Here is a 25,307-nt window from a genome sequence, read left to right on the forward strand (position 1 = left end):
TGAAATTCTCATTGGTGCTACAAGTATAGGTCCCTCCTTCTCTCTTTTTCTATTTCCCATTGGGAGAAGCTGAGGAACATGGGAAGGGGCATTCTGGGAATTGTAGTCTCTTAGGAAAGGTGCTGCTTGATGTGTGTGGCGTGGGTCTGTACCCCAGGAGGAGATGAGTGGAAAACGGTCAGCGGAACCCGGCCCCGGCCGGGTAGGTAAGAAGGGAAAGAAGGCGGTGATGGCTGAATTTTCGGACGCTGTCACTGAGGAAGCTTTGAAAAAGCAAGTGGCTGAGACCTGGAGCCGCAGGACGCCGTTTAGTCACGGTAACCGTGTGCTTGTGAGGGAGGGACCTCCGCACAGGGACCTGGGGACTTTGAAAAAGTTCTGGAACTTGAGCTGAGCCCTGGGAAATGGGGCCAGAAGGGAAGAGGCTGTTGAAGAGAGTGTGACGTTGGCTACTTCCGACCCTCCTGTCTCGCCTGCGCTCCCTTTCATTCCAAGTTCAGTTTGACTTTAGAAACCAGCGAGAAGGAAGAAATGTAGGCCGGGAAGGAGAGGGCATACAGATTCGTTTTTGAACTCTGAAATCAGAGTTTACTGTTAGAATTCTCTGCACTAATTGTGCGTCGCTGGGTAATTGATTTAACTTTTCTAAGCTCAGTTTCTTATTTTGTAAAATGGGATAATTAAGAATAGCATTTTCCTGGGAAAGCTGTTGAATGGAATTGATGAGCTAATGCATGTATGTATCTATGACTGTTTCCCGGAGTGAAGGCCAATAAACATTTGAATAAATACTTGAGTGGATTATGTGATGTTTCCTCTTCAGGTTGTCCCATGATAGCCTAGCTAGGGAATTGGTTGTGAGCTTCCAGATAGCAGGCACCTGAGTTTACTCCAGTTTACATGCTCATGGGTCGACTATGGAGCCCTGTTGGCGCAGTGGCAAAGAGGTTGGCTGCAAACCAGGCAGTTCGAATCCAACGGCCACTCCTTGGAAACCCTATGGGGCAGTTCTACGCTGTCCTGTAGGGCCGCTATGAGTCGGATTCGACTCGACAGCAACAGATTTTTGGTTTATCGTTCGACTGCAGAGGAACCTTGGTGGTGCAGTGGTTAAATTCTCAGCTGCTAACCAGAAGGTCAGAGATTGGAACCCACCAGCCGCTCCACGGGAGAAAAGATCTGGCAATCTGCTCCCATGAAAATTACAGCCTAGGAAACCCAGTGGGGCAGTTCTGCTCTGTTCTGTAGGGTCGCTGTGAGTTGGCATGGACTCCACCGCACACAACATAGTTCGACTACATTCAGAAAACCAAATCCATTGTCGTCGAGTCAATTGCGACTCATAGTGACTCTATATAGTCTATATAAATAAGTCTGTTAACCAAGGGAAGGAACTAGTCTGAACGATTCCAGCCCTGGCTGCAAATGTGACATTAGAGGATAAAAACTCTTGCTTAATGTGCCAAGCTTTTCCTTCTGAAGGATTTTTGTTTCAGTTGTTAAGTGCCTTAAAGAGATGGATCCCAGGTGCTCTGGATGCATGTAGAAAGTGATAGCTCTGTTTTTAAAATGTAAGCTCTGTACTTTCAGAAACTTCTCATTTTCTTCATTTGTAGGGTAGGGGTAATGATTAAGTCCAGCTCAGAGTTGTTGAGATTAAATGAGATAATGAATGTATAGCACCACTCACTGTACCTGGTGTATGGTACGTGGTGGCATATACTCTACCCATTCAGAAGCAGTGGGTAAAATGTTGGGGTAGAAATCCAGGAACTGGAGGTTATACTTGACCTGATTAAAAAAAAAAAAGAGTATGTACCTTATAACTTCCCCCAACAGGAAATTGGGGAACAAAAAAGCAATGTTGCCAGTCAGTATTGCTCCTCTCATTTTTAATTTGCTACTCTCACTTTTAAGCTTGGGGAAATAAGTTAAAAATTTTATCTAAAATACATTCAGTTAATAAACAATTGTTGAGCTAAAAAAAAGTCAAAAAAGAGCAAGAACCTTGGTTTTAGTGACATCATGTGTACTCATCTTAATGAATATTTTAAGTGTGGTGTCTCTACTTTTAAAAGTAGCATTTAGTGGATAAAGAAGAAAAAAGCTTATAGTTACCTTCCCATAAATTCTAGCTTTAGATAGTAGGTTCTCCAAAATTCATGACCATGCGCTTTTGTATTCTCTATGCAGTGACACTTGGGGGCAAAAGTACAAAAGAGAAAAAGCCATAGATAAATGTTTTCCTCCCAACAGAAGCCATTGTCGTGGACGTGAACCCCTTTCTTCACTGTGTGATTCCAAACTTCATCCAAAGCCAAGACTTCCTGGAAGGACTTCAGAAGGAACTATTGAACTTAGACTTCCATGAAAAATATAATGATTTATATAAGTTCCAACAGGTATTTATGCCCATCACATTAGGTCTTCCACCTCAGAAATTCATTTTCCATAAAATCATTCAATACCTTTAGACTTGAGATTTTAGGTTGTGTTTGCCTTGGAGGGCCCGTGCCTTGTCATTGGTTTTTAAAAAAAAAAAAAACTTCATTTAACATAAGCTTACTATTAACTGTGTATGAGGTGCTATTTATTATATGGGAGTCTTTGACAGTTCCTGCTCTGTAAGACTTTAAAATCTAAAATAATAGGAGTGATAGTGGTTGTGACAGAGACAGTCCAAAAATATTTTAAACCAATAAGTAAGTTCATTTTAACCGAAGAGATTAAATACATTTTGGGGAATGGTATGATGAAGAGAGTTATACACTGGCAGATATTAACCATTTAAAAATCTAAGTTCGTATCTTTTTTTTTTAGGTGGCTTGATGTACTGCAGTATGCTCTGCGGTGTAGTATGTTCTGTGGAGAGTTAAAGTCATTATTTTTTGGTGAACAATTTAATTTGGCAGAAAAGACTTACCTAGAAATCAAGGCTGGTTTTTCTACTCTTAGAAGACAGGACCTGGTCTAGGTATAGATATAGGTCATTGGTTCCCCAGTTTGAGGGGGATAGCTCTCCCCAGCACATGGAGTACATCACTTTTGAAATTCCTTTATAAAACCTCAGGGACATAAGCACTTCAAGTCACAAAAAATAAAAATCAAAAAGATAATTTTGTTTTTCTTTGGATTTTCGCTTTGATTTCTTTTTATCTGATATGAGAGTACATAATGGGATTTCTCTCTTGCTTTTATTTTTTACTTTTACACTAGGAGCTGGTTTCTGTGCCAGCTGGTTATGTGCCCTGCGCCTCTGTCTATCTTTTGGGCCATGCACACTTCACTGAATTAGCCTGGTTAAATACATGAATGATGTGATTCTTGTAATTCAGAAAATCTAACGAAAATTCAACTCACTTTCATAGTAAGGATGCATATGTTAATTAAAAAGCACAGTTGTTTGCCTTTGTAATTATATCAGCTTTGGTAATAAGAGGCTTCTGATTGATTTAGGGTATAGATGAAAATACTTGCCAAATATGAAGTCAGTGAGAGGCAAAATAATAAAAAGGGCCCTGGATGATTAAAAGAAGCAGCCATTACTTTTAGTTCACATTAGTGCTTGGTCGAACTCTGCTCTGAAGGATTTTTATTTTGTTGTGGGTTTTTTTTCACAGTACTCCATTTGGACTGGATCCCTTTACCCTAAGACAGTTACATAAAGCCTGTTTTCAGTCTTGTGTCCCTTCAAACCTTGTCTTTACCCCTTTTTCGTTGTGGTATGAGTTGACTCGATAATTGGGTCACTGACGTCTTCCAACCCCTCTAACCAATTTTGTCATTAGGAGTTGCCCAGTATTCTATGTTTTTTAAAATAAGCCATATTGAATATATACTTTATGCCGTGGAAGTGCTTTGTATTTATTAATTCATAACAATTAACATAACATTCATAACATGAATATTTATATTCATAACATCTTCATAACAGTCTTATGGAGGAGGTACAGTACAATTCCTGTTTTACAGATGAGGGAACTACATCAGTCTTTCATTCTCTTGTGGATTATTCCCTTCAACATACAAAAAAGAGCTGTTCTTCTCATCTTAAGAAAAATAAATGCTGTCTTAGCCTAATTTCCTCTTTCAGCTAAAACTATTCCTCTTTTGCTCTTGACAGTAAAACTCCTTATAAAAGCTTTGTGTACTGTCTCAAATTCCTCTCCTCCCATTCTCTGTTAAACCCATTTTAATCAGGCCTTCACTTCTACCACTTGATTGAAACTGTACTTGTGAAGGTCACTCAGAGTCTCCACATTGGTAAACCCAAGCTACCTTCATTTCACACCAGGATGATTCTACTAGCATATTAACAACTTTCCCTGCTTCTACCCTTGCCCACCTACACAACCACAGCCATTGTGGTTTTGTTTGTTTGTTTTTTTTTAACGTAGACAGGCTTAAGAGAATTGAAAACGCGCTCACATAAAAACGTATACACGAATGTTCATAGTAGCATGATCCATAATAGCCAAAAAAGTGGAAACAACACAAATGTCCATCAATAGAAGAATGGATAAACAAAATGTAACATATCCATATACCAAAAAGCCAACCAAACCAAACCCATTGCTGTTCAGTTGATTCTGACTCATAGTGACCCTATAGAACAGTAGAATTGCCCCCATAGGTTTTCAAGAAGCAGCTGGTGGATTTGAACTGCCACCTTTGGTTGGCAGCCATAGCTCACCGTAGCTCTTAACCACTGCACCACCTATGAAAAGGACTGAAGCACTGATAGATGGCTGCAACATGGATGAAACTTTAAAGTATTATGTTAAATGAAAGAAGCCAAAAACAAAAAGCCACATATTATATGATTCCATTTATATGTAATGTCCAGAATAAGCCAAATCCATAAAGACAGAAAGTAGATTAGTAGTTGATGTGGGAAAATGGGGAGTTAATGAGTATGGGGTTTCCTTTTGGGGTGATAAAAATGTTCTGGAATTAGATAGAGGTGGTGATTTCACAACCTCGTGAATATACTAAAAACCACTGAATTGTATACTTCAAGATAGTTAAAATGGTGGGATTTGTGTTATGTGAGTTTTTACTGAAAATAGAATTTAAATAGGCTCATGTTTCTCTGCTCAAAATCTCCAGTGGGTTCCTATTTCTTTAGTAAAAGCCAAAGTGCTTAGAATACCTCTAAGGCTTCTGTTACCTCTTTGGCCTCATCTGCTGCTCTTGCCCTCACTCTCTGTACTACCCACGTAGCCCCCTTGCTCTTTCTTGAATAGGCTAGGCCTGCTTTACACTCAGGGCTGTGAATCGTCTGCCTGGATATTCCTTTGGCATACTTCCCAACCTCCTTCAAGTCTTTGCTTTGCCTTAGTGAAGCCTAGCCTGATTATTTAAAATTGCCAACACCCACCCATTCTTATACTCCCAGTCCTTTTTTTTTTTTTTTAATGCTTTTTATTGTGCTTTAAGTGAAAGTTTACAAATCACTCCCAGTCCCTTTTGTCCTGTTGGGTCTTTTTTTTGTTTTTCTGTGTACTCATCACCTTCTTGTATACTAATAACCTAGTTTTTATATTTATTGTCTAGCTCCCTCAACAAGAATTTAAGCTCCACTGTAATAGCTAAAGTATTTGTTGACTTAGTGAGGCACAGCAAGGCTGAATATCTTGCCCAAGTCACACAGCTGCCAAGTGGAGGGATCATGTATCAAACATGGGCAGTTTGGCTTCAGAGTTCAGACTCTCAAACACAATGCCAGAGTACTCACAAAACTACTCTCTGTGTGTCTAATATATGAAAGAAATCCTTATTTTCTCTTTTCCTGATCAAGTCTGATGATTTAAAGAAGAGAAGAGAGCCTCACATCGCTGCTTTAAGGTAAGCAAGTAGGCATGTTTGTTGGGTGCCTAGCATGTGCCAGGCAGGGTAATAAGCACTTAAAATGTTGTATAATCTTTCTTGACCTTATTATCCCTATTTTATAGAAGAAGAAATAGCCTCTAAAAATTAAGTAATTTCTTCAAGGTTAATCAGTTGCCATCAAGTCAATTCCAACTCATGGCCACCCCATCTATTTGTTTCATAGTAGAACTGTGCTCCACAGGGTTTTCACTGGCAGATTTTTCAGTAGTAGATCACCAGGCCTTTCTTCCAAGGCACCTCTGCGTGGACATGAACCTCCATCGTTTCGGTTAGCAGCCGAGCATGCTAACCATTTGCACTACCCAGAGATTCCTCTTCAAGTTTACCTAACTAAAAACTGAGGGAGTTAGGATACATACCCAGGTCTGTCTGATTCCAAAGCCCAAGTTCTCAGTGATAAAATGTTAAACCTTGTTAGTAATCAAGGAAATACAAATTAACACTGGAGATACCAAATCTCTTTGTGTGCAATATTTGAAATAATATAAATCCTTTAAAAATATTTCTAATTCACCAAGGGTAACATTTCAAAGTTGATTGGCTAAGTGTGTTATAAGTGATGTTAAAGAGATTTCTACACAGAGAACCACTTTAGCAGGTAAATGGAAATGCCCACCATCTTTTATTGGTATCCTGTTGGCATCAGAATTTCTGTGAAGGGTCTTACTGATTATCGTGCAGTTAGTTTAATAGTCATCATTATTGCAGTTTATAGCGTCACCAAGGTGTCCATTAAACGTGGTGCTAGTTACTCAGACGTGCTGAAAAACAGGTCTGAAAATCAGCAACTTTGAAATGGAATTTTAGTGTGACAAATTGTTAGGAAAAAAGCCACACCACTGCCATGATAGGCCATACTATAAGTGTGTTGTTCCTAGTTGCTGCTGAGTTTATTCCGACTCATGGCGACCCCACGTATGCAGAGTAGAACTGCACTCTGTAGGGTTTTCAAGGCTGTCACCTTTCGGAAGCAGATAGCCAGGCCTTACTTCCAAGATGCCTCTGGGTGGGTTTGAACTGCCAACCTTTTGGTTAACCACTACACCACCATGGTTTCCTTTTGGTTCATAGTCCAGTGCTGAACCATTTGCACCACCCCGCAGACTCCTTACTCTAATTCAGGAGGAAGAAAATATTGAGAAAATAAGATGGACATTAAATATAGGTTTACATTTCTCTGCAAAAATTAGCCTTAAACTCTACAAGTTTAAACTGAGGAATGTTCTCAGGAATAGATCTCTTGAATAAAATGTGACTTGCAGAAAGAAATAGTTGTAGCACAGATCCAAGTAGAGCCCACAGTATGGTATAACAGTTATCTGTTATTTACATTTCTAGGAAAGTTCTATTTGAAGATTTCAGGGCCTGGCTTTCTGACATTTCTAATATTGACCTGGAATCTACCATTGATATGTCCTGTGCAAAGTATGAATACACAGGTAAGGAAAGATAGCCTCAGTGTAGCAAAATACTGGGCTGTATGTCCTTCCATAGCGCCAGGAGCCTCCTGATAAGCAAGATCTGAATTCAGACAATATAGAAGTCGACAGCGTAAGCCACAATAGTTCATTCAACCACCCTGCCCCTCCCTTCTTTTCAGAGGTGTCACTGTCCCCAGTTTCGGATGCCTCCTTCCAGTTCCCTTTCTGAGCATATAAATGTCTTTTTTGAAAGCAACTAAGTTTGGTTTTCCACATAAAAGGAAAACTTTTTTTGATTTTACTAAATAAAATTTTAGATAGGGTTTACTGTCATACACTGTCCTAGGGAAGGACCAACTTTTTGAGGACAACTGGTGATACATATGAAAAACCATATGGTATATCTTTTTAATTTTTTTTGTTTTTAATTAGAAAAAAATTTCAAACAGAGAAAAGTGGCAAGCATAGTACAAATAATTGTTTTCATCTACTACTTGAGAGTAGGTTGCCGACACAATGCCCCATGACCCCTGCAAGTAATTCCTGCAAGGTTGTTCTTCTACATTGTAGCGATAAACCCCCCTAATCAGGAAATTAGCATTGATACATTATTAACCTCTAACCCACAGGCCCTGTTCACCTTTCATCATTTAGTCCTTTAATAAAAACGCCCAGTCCAGGATGGCACATTGCATTTGACTGTCGTGTCTCTTTAGTCTTCAACCCAGACCTAGTCCTCAGTCTTTCCTTGATTCTTATGATCTTGATGCTTCTCAAGGTTCATAGTTATTTTGTAAAACGTTCCTCAGTTTGAGTTTGTCTGATGTTGCCTCGTGATTAGATTTCTGTGTGCTTATTCCTAGTGATATTAACTTTGATCTCTTGATTAAGGTGATTTCTGTCAGGTTTTCTCACTATAAAGTTGTACTTTTTCCTTCTGGAAGTTAAGTATTTTGTGGGGAGATACTTTGACATTAGGTAAGTATCCCATTTCTCAGCAAACCGATTCCCATGTTCTAGCATCCACTAATGTTTCTTGCTGAATTATACTATGATGGTTCCAGGTAGTGATTTTTCTAGTACGCCATTTCTTCTATGTATTGGTGTATGTTTTGCTGTGTATATTCTCAACAAAATTAAAACAAAAAACAATGATACTTAAAAATCAAGATCTGGTCTCTAGGTATCTTTGCTACTATTGGGGTGGCCTTTTAGTGGAAAGAGCTAGCAAATAGCGAATATATATAAACATGCACACATGTGTGCATGTACATACATTTACATGTATATGTGTATATATATGCATACATATGTACATACGTATATATACACACACGTACATACATTAAAAAAAATTTTTTTTTATATATAAATATATATGTATAAACTGAGTTGACACTGATTCCTCCAATTCAAGTTTAATACCACAGGGTTCATTCTAGATTTCTTTTTTTCAGTATTTGTGATTCCCTTCTCTAACACTGAAAAACCTGGCTTTTATTATCTTCAATATATTTATTTATTGGAACGGTCCCTCCAGGTGTGATCAGTTACAGCTCCCTGCAGCTATTTCCTTCCTTCCCAACCCTTCATGAATGCCTGCCTTGCTCAGCCCCACCTGATGGCTTTTAGGAGTTTAGTTCAAGAAAGCAATGGGGACAAGTACAAAAAGATCCATGTACAAGGACGTTCATTAGAGCATTCTTCGTAATAGCCAAGAAATGGAAACAATCAAAAATTGTTGTTGTTAGGTGCCGTCGAGTCAGTTCCGACTCATGGCGACCCTATGCGCAACAGAACGAAACACTGCCCAGTCCTGCGCCATCCTTACAATCGTTGTTATGCTTTAGCTCATTGTTGCAGCCACTGTGTCAATCCACCTCGTTGAGGGTCTTCCTCTTTTCCTCTGACCCTGTACTCTACCAAGCATGATGTCCTTCTCCAGGGTCTGATCCCTCCTGACAACATGTCCAAAGTATGTAAGAGGCAGTCTCGCCATCCTTGCCTCTAAGGAGCATTCTGGCCGCACTTCTTCCAAGACAGATGTGTTCGTTCTTTTGGCAGTCCATTCAATATTCTTCGCCAACACCACAATTCCAAGGCGTCAACTCTTCTTCAGTCTTCCTTATTCATTGTCCAGCTTTCACATGCATATGATGTGATTGAAGATACCATGGCTTGGGTCAGGCGCACCATAGTCTTCGGGGTGACATCTTTGCTCTTCAACGCTTTGAAGAGGTCCTCTGCAGCAGATTTGCCCAATGCAATGCGTCTTTTGATTTCTTGACTGCTGCTTCCATGGCTGTTGATTGTGGATCCAACTAAAATGAAATCCTTCACAACTTCAATCTTTTCTCCATTTATCATGATATTGCTCATTGGTCCAGTTGTGAGGATTTTTGTTTTCTTTATGTTGAGGTGTAATCCATACTGAAGGCTGTGGTCTTTGATCTTCATTAGTAAGTGCTTCAAGTCCTCTTCACTTTCAGCAAGCAAGGTTGTGTCATCTGCATAACACAGGTTGTTAATGAGTCTTCCTCCAATCCTGATGCCCTGTTCTTCTTCGTATAGTCCAGCTTCTCGGATTATTTGTTCAGCATACAGATTAAATAGGTATGGTGAAAGAATACAACCCTGACGCATGCCTTTCCTGACTTTAAACCAATCAGTATCCCCTTGTTCTCTCTGAACAACTGCCTTTTGATCTATGTAAAGGTTCCAGCACAATTAAGTGTTCTGGAATTCCCGTTATTCACAGTGTTATCCATAGTTTTTTATGATCCACACAGTCGAATGCCTTTGCATAGTCAATAAAACACAGGTAAACATTCTTCTGGTCTTCTCTGCTTTCAGCCAGGATCCATCTGACATCAGCAATGATATCCCTGGTTCCACGTCCACTTCTGAAACCGGCCTGAATTTCTGGTAGTTCCCTGTCGATACACTGCTGCAGCCGTTTTTGAATGATCTTCAGCAAAATTTTGCTTGCATGTGATATTAATGATATTGTTCTATAATTTCCTCATTCAGTTGGATCACCTTCCTTGGGAATAGGCATAAATATGGATCTCTTCGAGTCAGTTGGCCAGGAAGCTGTCTTCCATATTTCTTGGCATAGACGAGTGAGCACCTCCAGCACTGCATCTGTTTGTTGAAACATCTCAACTGATATTCCATCAATTCCTGGAGCCTTGTTTTTCGCCAATGCCTTCAGAGCAGCTTGGACTTCTTCCTTCAGTACCATCGGTTCCTGATCATATGCCACCTCTTGAAATGGTTGAATATCAACTAATTCTTTTTGGTATAATGACTCTGTGTATTCCTTCCATCTTCTTTTGATGCTTCCTGTGTTGTTTAATATTTTCCCCATGGAATCCTTCACTATTGCAACTCAAGCCTTGACTTTTTTCTTCAGTTCTTTCAGCTTGAGAAACACCAAGTATGTTCTTCCCTTTTGGTTTTCCATCTCCAGCTCTTTGCACATGTCATTATAATACTTTGTCTTCTCAAGAGACCCTTTGAAATCTTCTGTTCAGTTCTTTAACTTCATCAATTCTTCCTTTTGCTTTAGCTGCTCGAAGCTCAAGAGCAAGTTTCAGAGTCTCCCCTGACATCCATCTTGGTCTTTTCTTTCTTCCCCGTCTTTTCAGTGACCTCCTGCTTTCTTCATGGATGATGTCCTTGATATCTTTCCACAACTCGTCTGGTCTTCAGTCACTAGTGTTCAATGCGTCAAATCTATTCTTCAGATGGTCTCTAAATTCAGGTGAGATATACTCAAGGTCATATTTTGGCTCTCTTGGACTTGCTCTGATTTTCTTCAGTTTCAGCTTGAATTTGCATAAGAGCAATTGATGGTCTGTTCCACAGTTGGCCCCTGGCCTTGTTCTGAGTGATGATATTGAGCTTTTCCATCGTCTCTTTCTACAGACGTAGTCAGTTTGATTTCTGTGTGTCCTATCTGGCGAGGTCCATGTGTATAGTTGCTATTTATGTTGGTGAAAGAAGGTATTTGCAATGAAGAAGTCGTTGGTCTTGCAAAATTCTATCATTCGATCCCCAGCATTGTTTCTATCACCACGGCTGTATTTTCCAACTACTGATCCATCTTCTTTGTTTCCAACTTTCACATTCCAATTGCCAGTAATTATCAATGCATCTTGATTGCACATTCGATCAATTTCAGACTGTAGCAGCTGATAAAAATCTTCTATTTCTTCATCTTTGGCCTTAGTGGTTGGTGCGTAAATTTGAATAATAGTCACATTAACTGGTCTTCCTTGTAGGCATATGGATATTATCCTATCACTGACAGCATTGTACTTCAGGATAGATCTTGAAATGTTCTTTTTGACGATGAATGCAACACCATTCCTCTTCGAGTTGTCATTCCCATCGTAGTAGATTATATGACTGTCCAATTCAAAATGGCCAATACCAGTCCATTTCAGCTCACTAATGCCTAGGATATCGATGTTTATGCATTCCATTTCATTTTGACGATTTCCAACTTTCCTTCGTACATTCCAGGTTCCGATTATTAATGGATGTTTACAGCTGTTTATTCTCATTTTGAGTCGTGCCACATCAGCAAATGAAGGTCCCGAAAACTTTACTCAATCCACGTCATTAAGGTCGACTCTAGTTTAAGGAGGCAGCATCCTCCCCAGTCATCATTTGAGTGCCTTCCAACCTGTGGGGCTCATCTTCCAGCACTATATCAGACAATGTTCCGCTGCTATTCATAAGGTTTTCACTGGCTAATCTTTTCAGAAGCAGATTGCCGGGTCCTTCTTCCTAGTCTGTCTTAGTCTGGAAGCTCAGCTGAAACCTGTCCTCCATGGGTGACCCTGCTGGTATCTGAATACCAGTGGCATAGCTTCCAGCATCACAGCAAAACACAAGCCCCCACAGTATGACAAACTGACAGAAGCGTGGGGGAATCAAAAATAGGAAATGAATTAAAGGGAGAAGGGAAATATAAAAGCATAATTTGTTGTCATCTTTAAGGTTGTGTGTCAGCTTGGCTGGGCCATAATTCTCAGTGGTTTGGCAGTCGTTTGATGATGTGATCACTTCTGTGATGAGATTTGACATAATGTGATCACCTCCATGATGTGATCTGCTGTGAGTAGCCAGTCAGTTGAAAGGGAGTTTCCTTGGGGGTGTGGCCTGGATCCAATATAAATAGACTTTCTGGAAAGGCTCATGGGCTTTTGCTCACTCCGGATCCTGCAGCTGACTCCTGTTAGTTAGTCAAACCTTGGGACTTGAGCTAGCAGCTACCTGCATCTTGCTTGCCGATCTTGGGATTTGTTGGTCTTCGTAGCCTGTGAGCTAGAGCCCTGCTGTCTGACCTGCCAATCTTGGGTTCTCCAGCCCCTACAGCTAAGTGAATCAAAAGAAACCTCCAGCCTGACCTTTGCACTTGGGACATTCCAGCCTCTACAACCTCGTGAGCCATTTCGTTGATATAAATCTCTCTGCGTATATGTATTTGTACACATTACTGGTTTTGCTTCTGTAGAAAACTCAGCCTAAGACATGGGGTGACTGTGTTTTACATGTGGCAAGGACATGAATTTTGGGGGACCAAAGGGTGATATGTTATAGATTGAATTGTGTCCCCCCAAAATGTGGGTCAACTTGGCTAGGCCATGATTCCCAGTATTGTGTGATTGTCCACCATTTTGTCTCATGTGATTATCCTCTGTGTTGTAAATTCTACCTCTGTGATGTTAATGAGGCAGAATTAGAGGCAGTTATGTTAGTGAGGCAGGACTCAATCTGCAGGAATAGATCCTGTTTTGAGTTAATCTCTTTTGAGATACAAAAGAATTGAGCAGACTTCATACCACGAAGAAAACAGTGCCGAGAGCAGAGCACATTTTTTGGACCAGGGGTCTCTGTGCCTGAGAAGCTTCTTGACCTGGGAAGATTGATGACAAGGATCTTCTTCCAGAACCAACAGAGAGAGAAAGCCTTCCCCTGGAGCTGGCACCCTGAATTCAGACTTCTAGCCTCCTAGACTGTGAGAGAATAAGTTTCTGTTTGTTAAAGCCATTCACTTGTGGTATTTCTATTATAGATAATTAAGACATCCATATAGTAGAATAACTATGCAGCCATTAAAAGTGATATCAAGTATATGCACTAATGTGGAAAGACACTGTATAATCAACAAATCAGGCTACAAAATAACCACTGTAGGATGGTCGTTTTTTAATTTTATTTTTGTTGTTCTTGATAATATACACAGCAAAACATACACCAATTTAATAGTTTCTACATGTACGGTTCAGCGACATTGATTCATGTTGTATAACCATTATCACTCTCCTTTTCTGAGTTGTTCCTCCCCCATTAACATACACTCACTGCTCCCTAAGGTTCCTATCTAATCTTTTGAGTTGCTATTTTCATTTGATCCCATACAGATAGTTCTTAAAAGAGCATAATGCTCAAGGTAAACATTTTTTACTAGTTAAACTAAACTATTGTTTGGTTGTAAGAAGACTTCAGGGAATAGTTCGGGTTTAAGGTTTAAAGATTATCTTAGGGCAATAATTTCAGGGATTCATCCAGCCCTCATGGCTTCAGAAAGTCTGGAGTTCATGAGAATTTGAAATTCTGTTCTTCATTTTCCCCCTTTTGATCAGTATTCTGCTATAGAATCTCTGAAAAAATTGTTCAGTAATGGTAGCCAGGCACCATCCACTCCTGGTCTCGTGGCAAAGGAAGCAGTTGTTCATGGAGGGAATTAGCCAGACATTCCATTTCCTCCTTCTATTCCTGACTCCTTCCTCTCTTACTCCAGGCAAACAGAGACCAATTTTTGTGCCTTAATGGCCACTTGCAACCTTTTAGGACTCCAGGAACTACGCAACATACTAGGAGGTAGAACAGAAGCCCTAAATACAATATTAAGCCAATTAACTGGAGTGTCCCATGAAACCATGACCCTAAACCTCCAAACCAAGGAGACTGTTTTTAGTGCACATATATGTAGAAAAAATACTGTTAGTAATTATCTCTGGGTCTGTAAATATGTGCTCTTTAGAGTTTTCTATATTGACCGAGTTTTATTTCTGTAATTACAAAAGAGGAGAAACAAGTGTCTTTGTAGAGCTGGAGGACATGAATGTCAGGTGGACTAACATTAAATGTAGAGTCAGACATCAGCTGCACACTGTGTGCACAGAGCTCTAAGGTGTGCTTTAAACTGTTGCAGATGCCCTGCTCTGCCATGACGATGAGCTGGAAGGGCGCCGGATCGCCTTCATTCTCTACCTGGTTCCTCCCTGGGACATGAGCTTGGGGGGCACCCTGGACCTGTACAGCGTTGATGGTAAGTTAAGTGCAAGCTCTTCGAAACCAGTGGCCACTTCTGAATTAAAACTGCGTTGATTCAGCATCACCATTCTTACACCCAATAGGTGTGCTCCTCAGAAGAGTACATTACAGTGACAACCTCAGGAAAAATTAATGCCAGCCCTGACAACCACCTCTCTGAGCTGTACTTAACATAATCACTACGCCAGAGATAAATTAGATTGCATTTAAGATGAGGAATAATCAGAGCCGGCTTCTGAATACTGATCATAGAAGGGTAGAAAGCATGTAAAGCTGCCTATGGTTATGAGTCTGCCAGGACCAGTCCATTTGACAGGAAGTTTGGGTTTTCTGGAATGGTTTACACTGGAGGTTGATTCCAGAAAACTTTCAGCACATTGCTCAGCCCTCATCAATAATAGATGGATGATACAGTAAGAACAGATGTCACTAGCAGAACTAGGAAGTAGGAGTGAACCAGATGGAAGGGGGTGGTACTTCAGGATCCGAAGGGAACATCTAGATACCTCAGGAATTTGAGAATTGTCAAGAGGGAAATGAGGTGACCTGGAAGCAGTTGATGATAACCAACCACATTCATGTATGCGTTCTCTCCTGGTGCAGAGCACTTTCAGCCGAAGCAGATTGTCAAGTCTCTTATCCCTTTGTGGAACACACTGGTTTTCTTTGAAGTGTCTCCAGTATCCTTTCACCAGGTAAAGATTGTCAGCCACAAAAATACAGAGTACTAAGGATCATGGTTTTTAAAGTCACCCATTATCTAAATGGCCCTGGTTGGGGTATTATCTAAATGTGATAGTTTCCAGCCAGACTTGTTACTGGACCAGGTTGTTTTCATACCTGGCATGAAGGATTCTGAAGTTAATGTGCCTTCTCTGGTAATTGCCATCCTTATTCCTTGTGTTGATGTGCTCCTGGTCTTGTTCTTCTAGGTGTCTGAAGTCTTGTCGGAAGAAAAATTGCGTTTGTCTATAAGTGGCTGGTTTCATGGCCCTTCATTGGCCAGGCCTCCCAGCTACTGTGAACCCCTCATACCCCGGAGCCCTCACATCCCTCAAGATGTAAGGATAAATTCCTGTTGTTGCAGGGGATTCTTTTTTAAGAGCTGTAGCATATCATTTGTTTATCTGACTTTAAAAGTAGCTATTCCTGATAATGGAACCAGACTTTGAGCTTGCCCTAGTATGAAATGATGTAAGAACAAAGGCTGTAGGGATTACTAACTCACCTTTTGCATCTGCCGCTTCTTTGTAAGCATGAAATTTTGTATGAATGGATAAACCCTACTTATCTGGACATGGATTACCAAATTCAGATTCAAGAAGAGTTTGAAGAAAGATCGGAAATTCTCCTAAAGGAGTTTCTTAAGGTAGGCCGGAACACCACCTTCTGTCTGTGTCTCTTGTTGGACACGCAGTCTTGTTCCTAGGTGGCTGAATAGACATTGCTGAGAGAGATTTGGCTTCTATTTTTTGTTTTGTTCCTGATTGGAATGTTTATGTAGTTCTCTTCTTCAGGTAAATTAGAGAAATAACGATAGTAGCTAACCTTGGTATCAGTTGTATGCTTAGTGGGTTAAGAGTCCCTTGGGTATTCCCCAGTTCTCTAGAATCTTAATGATTAACACACACATAATCACACTCGACGGCACTGGGTTTTAATCACACACAGGCTTCCACACTGAGAGGGAGCTCTGGTTAGTGGGTGGTGGTGGTGGTGGTGGTGGTGTGTGCCATCATGTTGATTCCGACTCATAGCGGCCCTGTACGACAGAGTAGAATTGCTCCACAGGTTTCCTAAGCTGTAATCTTTACAGGAGCAGATTGCCAGGTCTTTTCTCCCACAGAGCCGCTGGTGGGTTTGAACTGCCAGTCTTTCTGTCAGTGGTTGAGCACTTAACCTGTGCACCACCAGGGCTCCTTTCTGAATAGTTACCATTCTGTTTATTTGATGACTATAGCGCTTATTACTTTTAATAATAGATTACTGTTTGATCAATGTCTATAAATGAACGTTTGACAATGATGAGGCAGCATGTTATAGTGGAAAGAGAATTAGGTCAGAGAGCAGAAGACATGTATTGATGTCCTAGCTCTGGTTGTACTAACCCGAGAAAATCAATAAATCTGTCTTAGCTTCTACTTCTTCATAAGTTAAACAAGGATAATACCTGCCGAGCATGTCTTAAAGAGTTGTAAGGACCAAATGAGATAATGGGTGCTGGTATGGTGCTTCACAGTTGACCCTGGATCCCCTGGAATCCTGGTCCCAAGAGTAATTCCTCCATACTGTCTCAATAATTTGCTGCTGCCAGCATATTAAAGAATTTGAGAAGTATTACAGTAAACAAACTTGTTTAACCCTATTTAATTCAGCTGCCGTAAACCATGCTGCAGATCCTCTTTCTCGTATTTACAGCTGACAGGACTAATGTTTGCAGAATACTCCCTGGAAAAACTCTGCCTTAAATAAATGTAAAGCCTCATGTGGAGAATATTTCAGTAGATGAACCAGCTTCTTGTGCCCTACTTGACTTTTTAAAGGGAGAATGCTGATTAAATGAAGGAATGAGCTGAGGCCTATGTAAGAATATTATTATCCAGAGATTTTCAGTGTAATAGCACCGACCATGTTGTTGTTAGGTGTCGTCAAGTCAGTTCAGACTCATAGCCGCTCTATAATACGGTTTAATTTTTTTCCTCACATCTTGTGAGGTAGAGTATATCTTATGATCTTCATTTTATAAATGGAGGGACTTGAGAGATCTAGGAAGTTGCATAAGAAATACAACTACTTAAGGGAATGGCTCAAATTAGAACTTGGGTCTTTTGGCTCAAGCATGCTGACGATTTGTCCAGTGTTGCCTGGGCTTCATCATATCAGGAGGAGGGGATCCTGTGTGTAAGGGGTGAGAGTCAACGGGACCTTTTAGGAACCAGCCAGATGGATGTCCTGCAGGGGTGCTACCTCTGCAAAACCAGTGTGGGATCATAGGAAAAGTGGCCAACCGCTTCTTCCTTTGCTCACTTGCCAGCCTGAGAAATTTGCAAACGTCTGTGCAGCTTTGGAGAAAGGAGACGTGGAATGGAGCAGCCGAGGTCCTCCTAACAAAAGGTAGAGCCCATCATTCAAGACATTTGCCCTAATGCTGTTTTATTGCCAAGGACAACCAGTAGCAGGCCCTAACAAAATCTCACTCTTGTAACAACTTGCACCTTAGTAAGCTATGCCAAAATTGAGGGGAGAGAGGTACCAAGCTAATGCTCAGCTTTTGCTTCTTGAGTAGTTTGACGTCTGTGGCTTTGACGAACAGCTCGACATTGCTGCTCTTTAGGTGTTATGAGAAAGCTGAGGAGAGTAAGCTTCCTGGTGTGCTGAAAGACTGCATGGACTTACTCCACTCCGAAGCGCTCTTCTTGCTGCTGTCCAACTTCACAGGACTGAAGCTTCACTTCTTGGCCCCTTCAGAAGAAGATGAGATTGAGGACGGAAAAGAGGGAGAAGCAGCATCTGCTGCTGAGAGCACTGAAGAAGGGACCAGCCATAGCTCCTCAGAGCTAGAGAATAATCAGGCCACTAGCAGCACCACCAGCCAACAGAGCGATGGCGAGACAGACTCGGAGCCGGAAGGAAACGAAGCAAAGAAAGGTAAGTTGTTATGATTTGTCCTTATTGTCATTAAGCAGTCAACATTTAATCATTCATTCACTCAAGAAATATTTCTTGAGCATCAACTGTATGCGAAGCCCTTTTACAGGAGCCGGAGAACAAAACAGAGAAGATCTTATTTCTTTCTGGCTACATTCTAGGAGAGGCCTGAGATTAAACACATACATAAACAACAGAAAAATGTCAAATGGTGATAAGTGCTATGCAGAAAATGTTAATAGGGTCATATGCTAAGGGATGGAGCCCTGGTGGCGTAGTGTTCAGGAGCTTGGCTACTAACCAAAAGGTCAGCAGCTCAAATCCACCAGCCGCTCCTTGGAAACCCTATGGGGCAGTTTTGCTCTGTCCTATAGGGTCACTGTGAGTCACAATCATCTCAACGGCACCTAACAAGAACAATGCGGAGGGATGACTGAGTGGCCTCTTGGGTGAATGGGGGATCTGGAAAAGCCTCTCTGAGACGATGTCATTTAAGCTCAGGTCTGAGTGGACAAGAAGGATCTGTGGGAAGAGCAGTCTAGGCAGGAGGAACAGCTGGTACCTTTATTAGGCTAAGAATTGTATAAATTCTGGGAAGGAATGTGACTTTCCTTGCCAAAAATTAATCAAAAATCTAAGAACATAAAAGAGAGGCACATTAGTGGCTCATTTCTGCTAAGGACCAATAGCTGCCTAAGAAACCCTTGCTTGAATTTGGACAAATTAGTAGAAGGAAATTATTAACAGTAGAGGAAGTTTAATCATCTACAAACAAGATGGAAAAGAGGCTAGAGGAAATTTGAGAAGTAACACTTCTGTGGAAATGTTTGGTATCATTAACTGAGCAACAGCCAGTTCAGCTTAGATGTTTCAGCACTTACTAAGTCAGATTGGAAACTCTGCTAGCCGGCTCCCCTCAGCAGTGTTACCGTCCTCTGCTCCCACTCTTTAGTTTCTTGAGAAGAACCCTGTGCAGTTAGGAGAGCAAAGACAAGGGGTGGATACCTATGGAAACAAATTCAACAGTGGAGGTGCTAACTGCCAGCAGTACAGCTCGTTTTCTGTGGCCTCTAGTCATGTCAGTCACCACAGATATTTAGATGATAAACAACCTCCAGGTGGCTTTTTCTGTGCTGTTCAATACACAGGACAGTCTTTCTTTGAAGGATTAGCTTTTCTTGATATTTGACACTAGTATCTGTACCTACAGAGCCCTGGTGGTGTAGTGGTTGAGGAGCTTGGCTGCCAGCCAAAAAGTCAGCAGTTCGAATCCACCAGCCACTCCTTGGAAACCCTATTTGGCAGTTCTCTGTCCTATAGGGTTGCTATGAGTCGGAACTGACTCAGTGGCAACAGGTTTGGTTTTGGGGTTATTCTTTTTTTGTTTTGTTTTTATGGGAACCTGCAACTTGGAAGAAAATCTATGTAGGCAACCAAAAGAATGTTTATTCTATTACTGAGCACCAACTACATATGTAAGACCTTTAGTTAAGCAGAAGGAAGCCTGGTGGTGGTACAGTGGTTAAGAGCTCAGGCTGCTAGCCAAAAGGTCAGCAGTTCAAATCCACCAGCCACTCCTTGGAAACCCTGTGGGACAGTTCTACTCTGTCCTATAGGGTTGCTATGAGTCAAAATCAACTTGACAGTAACGGATTTGGTTTTTTGGTTTGGTCAGTTAAGTGGAGTGGGGATATAAAGGTGAATGAGAAAAGCTACCGTTTACAGAATTTGCCATCTTGAAAAAAGCTATAAAGTCATTGAGATATATATAAACCAAACCCATTTTCGTGGATTCCGACTCATAGTGACCCTATAGGACAGAGTAGAACTGCCCCATAGGGTTTCCAAGGAGCATCTGGTGGATTCGAATTGCTGACCTTTTGGTTAGCAGCCATTGCTCTTAACCACTGTGCCACCAGGGTTTCTGAGATACATAAAGGCAGTGTTAAGGCAGTGTTAAATGTTGCATAGCCGGGGCACATCTTGTGAGAGAACCAGAACTGTGTCAGGACTGATCTTTTTAAGGTATTTTTTAAAAAATATTATAAAAACACATCCATTTTAGAATGCTTGGAAAGCAAGTAAGTAGAAAAAGGAAAATAATAATTACCTACAGATAGCCACTGTTGATATCTTGGAATATATTTTTCTAGTTTTTTTTTTTTACTATGTATACATGTATACAAATAAAAATAAACAATAGGTTTGCACAACCCCCTTGGATAGAAAACCCTTGTCTCCCCCATCCAAAGCTGCATTACCTATATATGCTTTCTAAATTGCATTTCTACAGGCTTTCATTAGGAGAATGTATTTCACAGCTAAAAGTTTTGAAAACCACCCTTCTGGTGTAATTTTTAATTATTGCAAAGTATTTCATCAAATTGCCTTCACCAGTCCCACGTTGGGCATTTAGATTGTGTTCAGTTCTTCACTATCATAATATACAGCAGTGTATCCATTATTTTTTCAGAGTAGCCACGTCAAAGACTGCACAAAGTGTTAAGGCACTCACTAAAGTTCCCTCTTAAAAACCTGTATCAGTTTGTACCCCCACCAGTACTGTACATGATGTTTTCCGACTTCCTTAGAAAACTATTGTTTCCTTTTTCAACTTTGCGTATTCTGTAGGTGAAAATGGCATATGCCTGCCTTTGATTAATGATGCATGATTGTACTTCTTCCCAGTATTTATTGGCTATTTAATTTTCTTTCATGAATAGCCTATCAAGACCTCAGCCTATTTGTTCCTTTGGGATGTTCGTCCTTTTCTTGCTGTTACATATAGGAGTATAACTGTCTTACATGGTGTAATAGTTTGCTTCTTAATTTTGTTCAGTATGTTTTAAATTTTATAAAATGTTTTAGTAATAAGATCTATCTTTGCCTTTCATAGTTTCTGCTTTTTGTGGTGACAATGCTTAGAAATCTCTTCCCCACTCCAAGATTACATAAAACTCAGGTTTTAACTTTTTTTTGTAACAAAATCTCTACTCAATCTGAAATTTATTTCAGTGTAAAGAGAGAAATAGAAATTCAACTTTTTCCCCCCAAATAGCCAGCCCTAGTAATTTCTGAGTCATTTACAAAACTGAATTAATGTATCAGCAGGTCACCTGAAGGGTGGGGGAAGGGTTTTCCTTGAGTGCTGTGCCATCCTGGTTATCATCCCCCTGCAATCTAGCAGTTGTAGCAAGGTTAATTTTTTACCGTCAGCTAATTTTTCTGGTCCCATCTTCTGTTATGTTTTCTTAGAATCGAGCATTCCCACATGCCACGGGGAACTGAGGCGTTGGAAGACCGGTCACTACACTCTAATCCATGACAACAGCAAGCCTGAATTTGCCCTGGACTTACTTCTCTACTGTGGCTGTGAAGGTGAGAGGGAGAAAGAAAGGCAATGAAGTATTTCCTTTGGAGGGACAGTTTCTCCCGAGTGTCTCCATCTGAACCAAGTAATTTGCTTGGCAGAGATCTCAGAACTCAGGCTCTCAAAGATGGAAGGGATCTTGGAGTCATGAATTTTAATCTCCCAACTCAGAGTGTGATTTATGTCTGTGACTAGAGTGTATGGAGACGGACTGTACCATAACTCTCCTTTAAGTACGCCCCATATCTATAGCTTCTACATAGTTGTTCTTTTGAATATATTTTACATGTAATTCTCCTTTCATTTCAGTTTTTATTTAATGTTGATTGAAATAAGCCCAAACTCCAGTTTAGTTGTCTCAGAAAATTAGACCTCTAAGGGAAAGGAAATCCATGGTAAGCCAGATAGTAAATTCAGGTTCACAAGTCATAGAGTTGGTCACTACCAAACCCCCAGACCTCCCCATTTTCAGCAGCATGGGAACAGTGATTCAGGCGGGTGATGTAAGTCTTGCCATGAGAGCGTTCTGATTGCCATTTGTTTTCCCCTTGTAAGGCTGGGAACCAGGGTATGGTGGCTTCACTTCCTACATTGCCAAAGGTGAAGATGAAGAGGTAAGTAGCTTCTGGTAGCCAACTACCCTTAGTTCTTGAGGACACTTTCATTCTTCACAGATCCTCCTGCCAGGATCTTTGGCAGATAATTCCATGTTGGTCTGCCTGGCACTGGCTTAATTTCTAGCGGAAAATACTCAGCACGGAATAGAGATACAAAAGGAGAGTAAATCAGTAAGCATTCGTTCTGCCTTCTCAGGTCCTACTGAGAATTCCCAAATAAATTAGGAGCCACAGCATGCATTTTTCCCAGGAGTCTTTTAATTGAGCAAGAAATAAATGCATTAGGTAAATCTTCCTGGGTGTGTGCTGGATTGGGGCTTGTTGGAAACATGTCTTAACAGCCAGAGCAAACCTCTCCCCTAGTAAAGGACCTTTCACAGGATTCCCCACTCGCAGTCTAAGTACTTGACAGGGAAACCATCTGTGCGGTAGTGAATTGTTGAAGAAAACAGTGCCAATCAGCTCTGTGTTCTGATGTGTCATTGTATTTGCCTATTTCAGCTGCTAACAGTGAATCCGGAAAACAATTCTTTGGCACTGGTCTACAGAGATAGAGAGACTCTGAAGTTTGTCAAGTATATTAACCACCGAAGCTTAGAACAAAAGAAAACCTTCCCACATAGAACAGGTTTCTGGGATTTTTCATTTGTCTATTATGAATGACAGAGCTGGACAAAGCTGAACAAAGAAGTAACCCTTCACCAGTACTGGGAAGTCTTGGAAGCACTAGGCAGCAGTGTTCTTAAAACTGTTTTGGTTGTCATTTAGTAGGACTCATAAGGATTGTCCTCAGCCTAGAACTTGAGCTTGGAGCTAGGTACTTATCTCTTGATTAAAAAAAAAAAAAGTTTTTTTGTTTTTGTTAACGTTCATTTCTTCATTTTCTATATTGACTTCTTCAGTAACTTCAATTTCAGTGTTTTTTTTTTTTAATACTCACAATTGAGTATAAATGACAATTCTGCTGTTCCCAGTTACACTGGTTTATAAAGCTACAGAACCTTACATCCTGTTCCTGCTGGGCCTTAGAGTTCTGACATGATTTCAGTCATTACACTTCCTCTGGCTTTGTTCTATGGGGCCTCCCACAGCACAGGGGGGACTTGGATGATATGGATGGAATATCATCCCCTTGGAAAAGGTCTGACCTAAAAAACCCACATGGCCAAGAGACTTCTTGGAAGAGGCTGCTTATGCCAGGTTTAGTCGTTTCTGGGTGCCTGCTGCCTTGCCATCATGGGGTTGTGGCTGCTGTATATCTAAATGATCCCAGGCTCACGTGTGGCTTTCACTTTCCTGAATGTTGTAGGGTCAACTATAAAACTAGCTGCTGCTGCTTCTTTTTATGATGTGTTTTAAGAGACGAAATGCTAAAAACCCACATTGAAATGCCAAGAGACTATCCTAACTTTGTTAGATCTTTTTTTCCTGAGCTGTTCCAGGGGGTTATATAGTAACTACTTGTGAGTGAGTGTGGGTATAGGTGTCACTGCATCTTTAGTTGAAAGATGCTGCTCAGTGCAGAACAGATCTCATTCCATCCCAAGACTCTCTTCCATTTCCTTTCTCTTGCACATTTATTTCTAGGCATTGCAGGAGCTTTTAGTTGGGTTTTGCTGATTAATAGGAAAATCACTGGCCAGTTAAACTCCTTACCACCCTTCTCTTTTATCTCCTAAAACTTTGAGTACTGATTCTTTCCTAAAGTTTGCATTTAAATGAACAGAATGAGTTTCATTTTCAGCCTTTTAGATTGACAGTTTCCAAATTTTTTTGATCATGCACTCCATCAGTAAAAAGCGTTTTAGCATGTACCTCCCCCATGACATATGGGTATTTTACTTAGAAATTTTACACGTGTACTAAGAGTCCATGTTATAAAACAAATAATAAATTTTAAAGGATGAGATAAAAAGAAATACCCATAACTAGTTCTGATAGTGTCTTACCATACCCTAATGGATCACAAATTTGAATCACAAATTCTTGTGCAAGATGTGGAGGTCCAAATGAAGCAGCAGCCATTTTGTAGCTCACCCCCTTGACTTGAGGCAGGAGCTGGGTCTGCAGCTGGATCTCACCCTGGATCTTCCTTCAGCATCTCCAACTCAAGTCAGGTGTTGGGGTTTAGTTTTGTGATGAAGGGGCTCAGGTTCTATAAGACACCCACACCATCAAGGTCAGGGGCAACAAGAGCTGACACAGATTTCAGTATGTCTTCCTGGGCTCCAGCTCTGGGTTCCAGCTTGTTCTTATTCTCCAAACTTTAAATCTCTCTTCTCTTCCTGACTCCCTGTGCTGTGTGCTTCACACTCCATCATCAGACATGGAAACGCAGCTTTTCAGAGACTGCTTGACCTGCTCCCCAAGGATCTAAGGTCACATCCCCACAGTACATCCCTTTATAGGTTAATCATGATGGAAATTAAGATTTTCAGAGTCATTTTGTGAGCGTATTTCTTTTACATAGGAAGAAAAAAGAACCCTATAAATAATCTAATATCAGTTGCTAATTTTAGAGATGTGGAAAATGAAACCTGGAAAAGGAAAATGCTCTTAGGTTTTGACTCTGGTTTTTTCACTGCTCAAAGACTGCCTCTCAAACTCCACTGAACGGCCAAAGATACGTTTGTCCCTAGAAAACTAAAGAAAAAAAAAAAATCAAAGCTTGGGCACCCTCTCCCAGACCACTGTTGCTGTAGCCAGAAATGTTCTGGCCGCAGTATCTTCCACACCACCGTATACTTACCACTATTAAAACTCAGGAAATGCAAACCTGCTAAAACGGTTCTTGACAAAGAAGATGTACTGCAGTTATGCCAGAGGCGGGCTCTCCAGCCATCATGGAACCGAACAGGCCTATAAAAACATTCCTTCTCTGATGCAAAGGCAGTCCGCAGACAATTCTGCAAATTACCTGGTAGCTGTCCACGTCGTATCATTTTAGGAAAGCAGAGTTCTGCACCACACAAATTAGAAGGATGACTCAGGAGCTAGAGCCTAGTG

The 25,307-nt window shown here is 40.8% G+C and overlaps 1 protein-coding gene across 2 annotated transcripts; it reads left to right on the top strand.

Annotated features, from left to right (window-relative positions):
- Positions 1-98: 98 nt before the first annotated feature.
- OGFOD1 (2-oxoglutarate and iron dependent oxygenase domain containing 1) lies at positions 99-24,212 on the top strand. 2 transcript variants are annotated; one of them, XM_049864116.1, is made up of 13 exons: positions 99-317; positions 2,257-2,402; positions 5,801-5,847; positions 7,231-7,331; positions 14,545-14,661; positions 15,270-15,361; positions 15,599-15,727; positions 15,922-16,035; positions 17,701-17,780; positions 17,953-18,314; positions 21,570-21,692; positions 22,240-22,298; positions 22,803-24,212. In XM_049864116.1, the coding sequence occupies exons 1-13, from the start codon at positions 164-166 to the stop codon at positions 22,962-22,964; spliced, it is 1,686 nt and encodes a 561-aa protein (XP_049720073.1). In that variant the 5' UTR covers positions 99-163; the 3' UTR covers positions 22,965-24,212. The 2 variants fall into 2 exon arrangements, with proteins under 2 accessions (XP_049720073.1, XP_049720074.1); XM_049864117.1 differs by having other exon boundaries at positions 18,001-18,314; positions 22,803-24,211.
- Positions 24,213-25,307: the final 1,095 nt, after the last annotated feature.

The sequence above is a fragment of the Elephas maximus genome, chromosome 21 (assembly GCF_024166365.1).
Source record: "Elephas maximus indicus isolate mEleMax1 chromosome 21, mEleMax1 primary haplotype, whole genome shotgun sequence".
Taxonomy (NCBI): domain Eukaryota; kingdom Metazoa; phylum Chordata; class Mammalia; order Proboscidea; family Elephantidae; genus Elephas; species Elephas maximus.